Source organism: Papaver somniferum, chromosome 7 (genome assembly GCF_003573695.1).
Source record: "Papaver somniferum cultivar HN1 chromosome 7, ASM357369v1, whole genome shotgun sequence".
Classification (NCBI taxonomy): domain Eukaryota; kingdom Viridiplantae; phylum Streptophyta; class Magnoliopsida; order Ranunculales; family Papaveraceae; genus Papaver; species Papaver somniferum.
The window spans coordinates 177,215,843-177,226,953 of NC_039364.1; the positions used below are offsets into that span (position 1 = coordinate 177,215,843).

At 33.7% G+C, this 11,111-nt stretch overlaps 1 protein-coding gene across 1 annotated transcript; it reads right to left on the reverse strand.

The window, feature by feature from the left end:
• Positions 1-2,304: 2,304 nt before the first annotated feature.
• LOC113295577 lies at positions 2,305-3,042 on the reverse strand. Its single transcript, XM_026543908.1, has one exon. The coding sequence runs from the start codon at positions 3,040-3,042 to the stop codon at positions 2,305-2,307; it is 738 nt and encodes a 245-aa protein (XP_026399693.1).
• Positions 3,043-11,111: the final 8,069 nt, after the last annotated feature.

Sequence of the window (11,111 nt, forward strand, 5' to 3'; positions counted from 1 at the left end):
ATTATTCTTGAAAGCTTCAACAACTCCCATAGAATCAGACCGTATACAAATACGAGAAAAACCCCATTGCATAGCCCACTCCAAACCAACAATAATGCCATACAATTCCGCTAAATAATTCGTCGTGACTCCTACAATACTCATAGCACCAAGAACTGAACAATGCTCATCCCTAGCTACTACACCTGCACCCGTAACGCCTGGGTTACCTCTCGCCGCTCCATCACAACAAATTTGTAATTCATTAGCCTCAGGAGGTAACCAAAAACAAGCCACAGGATGACGCCACTTCACACTACGGTGCTGAACTCTAAAATAATTCAGAAGAACAACATCATCAGTACTATTGTTCATATGACCCTTGAGCCGAATTGAATAATCTTGTATCAACTTCAGATGATGCCAGTTCACACTACGGTGATGAACTCCAATTAGGCTTTTTATCCTCGAAAACAGCCTTGTTCCGCAACTGCCATAGCTCCGACCTAAGAATAAGGTTGGCAATAAGCCACAGATCACGGACAATATGACTCCTTCCTTTTGCTGCTTTAAAAGAAACAATAAGGTTAGCATTAGGTTGTAACTTGAACACATCAGCTAGCCAATTCCAGGCCCTTGTAGCAAAGCAACACTCATATAACACATGAGTAAGAGTTTCCTCTTGAGCACCACACATGCAGCATTTGTTAGCAAGAGAGATCTTGAACCTGCGCCTGATAAGGTCATACGTAGGACATGCTCCACGTAAGAATTTCCAGTTCTGAGCAGCAAGAACAGGATGAACTTCTTTTCTCCACAGAAGTTGCGTACCTTCTAACCGAGAATACTTCTGCCGAAGCAACTCAGTTGCAGACTTAACGCTGAACTCACCCTTCAACTCCGGCATCCATACCCTAACATCAGCTCCACCCATAGGAATTGACATCCTATTCAACTCTATACCAGCAGCAATCAAGTATTGCAAGTGAATTTCAGGAATATCCCAAAGGCCATCCTTTAAAATATCACTAACTCTAGCTGTTGCATCGAGAGAATAATCATTTAGCACTTCAGCAATACTAGTCTTATCAAACAAAATGTCATAATAAATAGAAGTATCTCTACCATCACCAATTAATACCTTAGTATTCTTTTCCACACAATTATACACACTCCTTAAACCAGGCAAAATAGAAGATTTAACCCCCGAATGCTTAATACAACCCTTACGATCAAATAATTTTGCCTTCAGGAAAAGAGCCCACTTCTTTGTAGAATTACGAATCTTCCACCAAAGTTTAATAATAAGAGCTTTGTTCATAGTGGCCATACGAGTTAGTCCGAGACCCCCCTCCTCAAAAGGGCAACAAATTTTATCAAAAGCCACTACCACTACACGATTAATGTTCGAATCACCAGACCAAATAAAGTTACGGATAGCCCTCTCACATTGAAGAATAAACTTACGAGGCCACTTATAAATAGCCATATTATGAATGTGATAACTGGCAATAAATAATTTAACAAGAACAATGCGATCATGAAAAGATTATAACCTCCCTCTCCAACCAGCAAGCTGATTTCTAATCTTTTCAACAACATTGCTATTATGGCGATATCGAACAATACCTGGCATAATTTGAACTCCCAAATAGCGGTACGGAAAAGTAGCTACACTCATCCCCAAATAAGATGCAATATAATTACACCAACTCGAAGAACCACCACCATAATAAATCTTACTTTTTTGACGACAAACAGTCTGACCTGAAGCACGTTGATATCTTCCCAACAAGTCTACAAGATTATGAAGACTTTTGGAATTACCTTTACAAAAAATCATTATGTCATCAGCAAAGAAAAGGTGAGTAGGAGAAATACCACCTCTAGTTACCATGGGCGTCATCTTTTTATCACGAAAAAGCTTCGTAATATTTCTTCTAAGAACATCCTCAATCAAGACAAAAATCAAAGGGGAGAGGGGATCACCTTGACGCAAACCTCTGTTAATTTTGAAGTAACATTCCGGACTACCATTCAAAATGACAGAAATTCTAGCAGACTGCAAGATATTAAAAATCCAAGCACACCAATTTTCAGAAAAACCATACTTACGGAAAACTTCAAGCACAAAAGCCCAATTTACCGTGTCAAAAGCTTGAGAAATATCAAGTTTAAGGCCAATGTTGCCATCCTTGCGTTTATAATGCAACTCATTAACCATCTCCGACGCCAAGCTAATATTCTCATGAATATTTCTCCCTTTCATGAAGGCTACCTGTTCTTCAGACACAAGCTTATCCAAAACTGTACCAAGTCTAATACCTAGGATCTTAGTAAAAATTTTGAAGAAAAATTACTAAGACCAATTGGCCTGAAATTTCGAAGAGTATTAGCACCCCTTACCTTAGCCAGCAAGATGATAAAAGATGAATTAACACCATTTGGAATACTACCCGCATTCCAACAATGAATAATGGCCTTGGTTAAATCATCATGAATAATATCCCAACAATGACGATAGAAACAACCAGAGAAACCATCCGGACCTGGGGCACTATCCGCACTCAGATCAAAAACAACTTGCTTAATTTCTTCCGGGGAAGGAATCACATCCATGGCGTTGCTCTCCTCAACAGAAATTGAAGCATGCTCAAAATCAAATACATCACCTTCTATCACCGGATCTTGGCCATTGAACTTATCTTCATAGAACTGAACTACATGATTACAAAGCTGCTCATAATTTGTCAAACAAGTCCCATTCATATCAACAAGTTCCGAAATAGTATTAGAACTTTTTCTAATTCTAATACCATTATGAAAGAAACTGGAATTACTTGAACCCTCCACCAACCATTTGTTCCTAGACTTTTGCTTGAGCATAGTTAACTGTTGCAAACGAGTATCACATAAATTTTTCATAGCATCCTTCATTGCATTTAGTTTAGCAGTATTACTAGGATCCTCATCTGAAATAAGAGTTGCTGTCTCAAAACGAAGTTGGTCTTGCTTCAAACGAGAATTCACATTACCAAAAATCCTCAGATTCCAATCCTTCATTGCAATCTTCAGCCGCTTCAATTTATAAGGGAAAATAAAACAGGAGAACCATGAACAGACAAAGTCCAACTCTCATTGACCATCCGGAGAAAATCCCCATGTAAAAACCACATCTTTTGAACACGAAAAGGAGCTCGACAAGGCCTAGGAACAGAAAAAGGATAACCAAGAAGAGTAGAATGGTCGGAAACTTCCCTAGGAAGAGCTTTACACCGCCAATTCTCAAATTTAGCAAGCCAAGCCGCATTAATAATTGCACGATCCAACTTACTAATAATACGCCTAGTACCAGATTGCCTATTACACCAAGTGAATTTGCTGCCCAAGGAATCCGATTCAAAAAGATTATTGTCATCCATCCAATCGCTAATCATCAATAACAGACGATCTTATTTCCAAGCCACCTTTCTTCTCATTCAAACGCAAAATACAATTAAAATCACCTATGACCAGCCAAGGTGTAATTGAATCTTGCATAACTAGTTGCTGCCAAAGCCTGCGCCTAGTAGTTTGAATGTAGCTAGCATGGACAAAAGAGATATACACACCATCAACAATTGTAATAGCTTGTTTACTAGAATTAACTACAGAAACATGAAGCCCATCCTTATAACAAACCCAAAGATTTGCAATACCAGAATTAGCAGAATTATTAATAATAAACGAAGAATAACCTTCAGAAATTAGCCTCCTCCCAAAATTTGCTGAGCACGCCACTTTTGGTTCAGCAAGACCAAAAACTTCAGGATGGAAATCTCTAATCAGCTCCCTAAGCTTAGAATGTGCTGCTGTACGCGCAACACCATTGATATTCCAAAAAAGAACCCGCATAATTAAACTCTGGGTTGGAGTTTATTATTTAGCTTCAATTGCTTAACCGAGTTTGAGGAGGATTTAGGAACTGATTCCTTACGAGCACGAATACCCAATGTCTCATCCGAGTCTGACAAGGAAATCCTGATCAGTTAACGCATTCAATTTGTTTTGCATATCTATAACCTGCTGCCTCTTAGCTTTTTGTAAGCTCACCAAGTTTACTGAAAACCAAAACATCATTGCCAGCCTTGTCACTTAGGATGTTAAACTTGTTGTTAGAGACAAATTCTGAAGTTTCTTCAAGCGCATTACACAAAGGTGTGGACGAGGATGTAATATCAATCCTAGCAGGAGGAGGAAGTTTAGTTCTTGCCAATTCAACATTCCCCCTGCCTTAGCATTCAAGCTTGAGGTACTCAACGACCTAGCTTTACTAGCTAATACTGAATGCGTAAGAATGGCTTGCTTGTGTTTTTCAACCTCAGCAGATGCCATACGCAAAACAGCTTCAGATTGAGCTAAACTATCCTGCAACTGTTGTTCCAACTCAACAGTGTCACTGATGCACAAAACATTATCAGCCACATATTTGAAGTACCTTCACCAACGTGAGTAATCTTTTCAGGCACAAAAGGAATAGACGGAGCTGTCTTTCCCTTTTTCTTTCGCCTAGCTTCTTTCCATTCCGTACCAGCATTGTTCTCATGATTGTTGCTTGTTAACTAACACAATAGCCTGTTGCGAATCAGCAGCACTTGCGGAGCTTTGACAGCTTCACCTCTTGTTTTCTTCTACATTCCCCATCTGAATGCCCAATAATGCTGCACTTAGAACAGAATTTAGGTCTTTTAAGGATCTCAAAAGGTTGACAAAACTCACGTTCTCCCACAGTGACATTAATATCATCAGATTTGAGCTCAGCAAAATCAATATCAATGAGGACCGAAGCAAAGTGTCCATACTCATGTGCCAACGTTCTTTTATCAACCACAATAGGAGATCCTAGAGTTTTCCCCATTGCAAGTAAAGTTTTTTCAATCCAGAATTCCATTGGAAGCCCAGGAAACTTGACCCAAACTGTGGAACGTGAAGATCTTTGTTTGTCAGCATCAAAACTAGGAAACCATTCCATGAGATTTAGTTTCTGTTGAGCAACAACCCATTGTTAAGCCTGTAAAATCTTCACTTTATCCTCCTGCGACAATAACTTGATGATGAAGAAACCTCTATTCAACGGAACAAAGTGAACCCGGCCTTCACCCAACTACCATTTAAGTTCTAGGTTTTGTTTAACGTCAGAAAAGTTAAGTTCTTTGAAGTCTAACCTTCCAATAAGGCTAAACTTCCATAACGCACATCCTTTCAGATATAACTCATTAGGAATCTCAATAGAAGGTTTTCCATCTTTCAAAGTAGGGTTTGGCAGAGAAGAAAGATCCACAGAGGTTTTAGGAAGCTCTTTCCTACCCTTGAGTCTATCTGCATATGTTAAAATCTTAGAAGGCGCAACTATATGATTTGGATCAACATGATCTCCCATTGAATCACCAAAAGATGATCCAAGATGAAGCACGTACAAAAAAGTTTGAAAAGTTCTCCAAAGTCGCCAGAGCAAAGAGGAGAGAGAAAAAAAATCAACGTACACACAGCCTTATTACGCACAACCCACAGTTCTGATCTTATGACGAGATTAGCAATAAGCCACATGTCACGTATCATTTTGCTCCTCCCTTTAGATGCTTTGCAAGACACTACAAGGTTAGCATTAGGAATTAAATCAAAGATATCAGCAATCCAATTCCACGCCCGGCCAGCAAAGGTGTAATGGAATAGAACATGCTCAAGCGTTTCATCTGCCACACCACACAGGCTGCAACGATTGGCAAGTTGAATCTTAAACCTGCTTTGGATAATGTCGTAAGTAGCGCAAGCACCCCGAAGAATTTTCCAGTTCTGGGAAGCTAAGGTAGGGTGAACTTCCTTCCTCCATAAAAGATTCCCGCCTGCAAACATGTTATATTTCTGACGAATTAACTCTCTAGCTGAGCTAACAGTGAAATTTCCTTCGAGGTCCGACATCCAAATCCTTGAAGAAATTGATTTCTGAGACTAAATAATAAACTAGATAAACTCATCTTTAACAGAAAAAGTTTGAAAAATGTATTGTAATTACAAATAGTATGTTCTAAAGCATTACGTCTAGTAAAAATTCCATTTCTATGTACGTTGATTCAAGAAAATATGAAGGAAGGCAAATTTCACAATAGAATAAGGATGAGTCTACACACTTCGTTATAAGTCGAAAATTGATTTCTGAGACTAAACTGTAAACTAGATAAACTCATCTTTAACATAAAAAGTTTGAAAAATGTATTGTAGTCACAAATAATATGTTCGAAGGCAATACATATAGTAAAAATTGCATTTATATGTACGTTGATTCAAGAAAATATGAAATTAGGAAAATTTCACAATAGAATAAGGATGAAAGACAATGAAGAACTAATCAAAATCCTAACAAATTTCATCTATCTTGAATCAAATAGAAAGACGAAACCATCACAGAAAAAGAAAGAGTTCATAAAAATGTTGAATTTTGTGTACGTTAACTCAAAAAAGTCTACACACTTCGTTATAAGTCCGAAATTGATTTCTGAGACTAAATTGTAAACTAGATAAACTCATCTTTAACAGAAGGAGTTTGAAAAATTTATTGTAATCACAAATAATATGTTCTAAGGCATTACGTCTAGTAAAAATTTCATTTCTATGTACGTTGATTCAAGAAAATATGAAGGAAGTCAAATTTCACAATAGAAGAAGAATGAAAGACCAGCCATAACTAATCCAAATTCTAACAAATTTCATTTATTTGAATCAAATTGAAAGACAAAGGCAATACAAAAATAAAGACTTCATAAAAATGCTGATTTTTTATATGTTAACTCAAAAAAGTCTACACACTTCGTTATAAGTCGGAAGTTGATTTCTGAGACTAAATTATAAACTAGATAAACTCATGTTTAACAGAAAAAGTTTGAAAAATGTATTGTAATCACAATTAGTATGTTCTAAAGCAGTACGTCTAGTAAAAATTGCATTTCTATGTACGTTGATTCAAGACTATATGAAGGAAGTCAAATTTCACAATATAAGAAGGACGAAAGAGCAACCAAAACTAATACAAATCCTAAAAAATTTCATCTATCTTGAATCAAATAGAAAGGCAAATCCAACACAAAAAGAAAGAGTTCATAAAAATGTTGAATTTTATATATGTTAACTCAAAAAAGTCTACTCACTTCGTTATAAGTCGGAAATTGATTTCTTAGACTAAATGGTAAACCAGATAAACTCATCTTTAATAGAAAAAGTTTGAAAAATGTATTGTGATTACAATTAATATGTTCTAAGGCAATACGTCTAGTAAAAATTGCATTTCTATGTACGTTGATTCAAGAAAATATGAAGGAAGGCAAATTTCACAATAGAAGAAGGATGAAAGACCATGCAGAACTAATCCAAATCATAAAAAATTTCATCTATCTTTAATCAAATAGAAAGACAAAACCATCACAGAAAAAGAAAGAGTTCATAAAAATGTTGAATTTTATATATGTTAACTCAAAAAAGTCTACACACTTCGTTATAAGTCCGAAATTGATTTCTGAGACTAAATTGTAAACTAGATAAACTCATCTTTAACATAAAAAGATTTAAAAATGTATTGTAATCAAAAATAATATGTTCTAAGGCATAACGTCTAGTAAAAATTGCATTTTTATGTACGTTGATTCAAGAAAATATGAAGGAAGTCAAATTTCACAATAGAAGAAGAATGGAAGACCAGCCATAACTAATCCAAATTGTAACAAATTTCATATATTTGAATCAAATTGAAAGACAAAGCCAATACAAAAATAAAGAGTTCATAAAAATGTTGATTTTTTATACGTTAACTCAAAAAAGTCTACACACTAAGTTATAAGTCGGAAGTTGATTTCTGAGACTAAATTGTAAACTAGATAAACTCATCTTTAACAGAAAAAGTTTGAAAAATGTATTGTAATCACAATTAATATATTCAAAAGCAGTACGTCTAGTAAAAATTCCATTTCTATGTATGTTGGTTCAAAAATATATGAAGGTACTCAAATTTCACAATAGAAGAAGGACGAAAGAGAAAGCAAAACTAATCCAAATCCTAACAAATTTCATCTATCTTGAATCAAATAGAAAGGCAAAGCCAACACAAAAAGAAAGAGTTCATAAAAATGTTGAAGTTTATACACGTTAAGTCAAAAAAGTCTACACACTTCGTTATAAGTCGAAAATTGATTTCTGAGACTAAACTGTAAACTAGATAAACTCATCTTTAACATAAAAAGTTTGAAAAATATATTGTAGTCACAAATAATATGTTTGAAGTAAAAATTGTATTTCTATGTACGTTGATTCAAGAAAATATGAAATTAGGAAAATTTCACAAAAGAAGAAGGATGAAAGACCAAGAAGAACTAATCCAAATCCTAACAAATTTCATCTATCTTGAATCAAATAGAAAGACAAAACCATCACAGAAAAAGAAAGAGTTCATAAAAATGTTGAATTTTATATAAGTTAACTCAAAAATGTCTGCACACTTCGTTATAAGTCCGAAATTGATTTTTGAGACTAAATTGTAAATTAGATAAACTCATATTTAACAGAAAAAGTTTGAAAAATGTATTGTAATCACAAATAATATGTTTTAAGGCATTACGTCTAGTAAAGATTGCATTTCTGTGTACATTGATTCAAGAAAATATGAAGGAAGTCAAATTTCACAATAGAAGAAGAATGAAAGACCAGCCATAACTAATCCAAATTCTAACAAATTTCATTTATTTGAATCAAATTGAAAGACAAAGGCAATACAAAAATAAAGACTTCATAAAAATGTTGAGTTTTTATACGTTAACTCAAAAAAGTCTACACACTTCGTTATAAGTCGGAAGTTGATTTCTGAGACTAAGTTCTAAACTAGATAAACTCATGTTTAACAGAAAAAGTTTGAAAAATGTATTGTAATCACAATAAATATGTTCTAAAGCAGTACGTTTAGTAAAAAGTGCATTTCTATGTACGTTGATTCAAGAATATATGAAGGAAGTCAAATTTCACAATATACGAAGGACGAAAGAGCAACCAAAATTAATCCAAATCATAAAAAATTTCATCTATCTTGAATCAAATAGAAAGACAAAACCATCACAGAAAAAGAAAGAGTTCATAAAAATGTTGAATTTTATACACGTTAACTCAAAAAAGTCTACACACTACGTTATAAGTCCGAAATTGATTTCTGAGACTAAATTGTAAACTAGATAAACTCATCTTTAACATAAAAATATTGAAAAATGTATTGTAATCACAAATAATATGTTCTAAGGCATAACGTCTAGTAAAAATTGCATTTCTATGTACGTTGATTCAAGAAAATATGAAGGAAGGCAAATTTCACAATAGAAGAAGGATGAAAGACCATGCAGAACTAATCCAAATCCTAAAAATTTCATTATCTTGAATCAAATAGAAAGACAAAGGTAACACAAAAAGAAAGAGTTCATAAAAATGTTGAATTTTATATACGTTAACTCAAAAAAGTCTACACACTTCGTTATAAGTCGGAAATTGATTTCTGAGACTAAATTGTAAACTAGATAAACTCATCTTTAACAAAAATAGTTTGAAAAATGTATTGTAATTACAATCAATATGTTCTAAGGCAATACGTCTAGTAAAAATTGCATTTCTATGTACGTTGATTCAAGCAAATATGAAGCAAGTCAAATTTCACAATAGAAGAAGGATGAAAGACCATGCAGAACTAATCCAAATCCTAACAAATTTCATCTATATTGAATCAAATAGAAAGACAAGGCCAACACAAAAAGAAAGAGTTCATAAAAATGTTGAATTTTATATACGATAACTCAAAAAAGTCTACACATTTCGTTATAAGTCGGAAATTGATTTCTGAGACTAAATTGTAAACTAGATAGACTCATCCTTAGCAGAAAAAGTTTGAAAAATGTATTGTAATTACAATTAATATGTTCTAAGGCAATACGTCTAGTAAAAATTGCATTTCTATGTACGTTGATTCAAGAATATATGAAGCAAGTCAAATTTCACAATAGAAGAAGGATGAAAGACCATGCAGAACTAATCCAAATCCTAACAAATTTCATCTATCTTGAATCAAATAGAAAGACAAATCCAACACAAAAAGAAAGAGTTCATAAAAATGTTGAATTTAATATACGTTAACTCAAAAAAGTCTACACACTTCGTTATAAGTCGGAAATTGATTTCTGAGACTAAATTGTAAACTAGATAAACTCATCTTTAACAGAAAAAGTTTGAAAAAATGTATTGTAATTACAATCAATATGTTCTAAGGCAATACGTCTAGTAAAAATTGCATTTCTATGTACGTTGATTCAAGAAAATATGAAGGAAGTCAAATTTCACAATAGAAAGACCATGCAGAACTAATCCAAATCCTAACAAACTACATCTATCTTGAATCAAATAGAAAGACAAAGCCAACACAAAAAGAAAGAGTTCATAAAAATGTTGAATTTTATATACGATAACTCAAAAAAGTTTACACATTTCGTTATAAGTCGGACATTGATTTCTGAGACTAAATTGTAAACTAGATAGACTCATCTTTAACATAAAAAGTTTGAAAAATGTATTGTAATTACAATCAATATGTTCAAAGGCAATACATCTAGTAAAAATTGCAATTTTATTTACGTTGATTCAAGAAAATATGAAGGAAGTCAAATTTCACAATAGAAGAAGGATGAAAGACCATGCAGAACTAATCCAAATCCTAACAAATTTCATCTTTCTTGATCAAATAGAAAGACAAAGCCAACACAAAAAGAAAGAGTTCATAAAAATGTTGAATTTTATATACGTTAACTCAAAAAAGTCTACACATTTCGTTATAAGTCGGAAATTGATTTCTGAGACTAAATTGTAAACTAGATAAACTCATCTTTAACAGAAAAAGTTTGAAAAATGTATTTTAATTACAATTAATATGTTCTAAGGCAATACGTCTAGTAAAAATTGCATTTCTATGTACGTTGATTCAAGAAAATATGAAGGAAGTCAAATTTCACCATAGAAGAAAGATGAAAGACCATGCAGAACTAATCCAAATCCTAACAAATTTCATCTATCTTGAATCAAAT

Coding starts and splice junctions, on each gene's coding strand:
- LOC113295577 (XM_026543908.1), bottom strand. CDS start 3,042: ATGAAGGATTGGAATCTGAGGATTTTTGGTAATGTGAATTCTCGTTTG.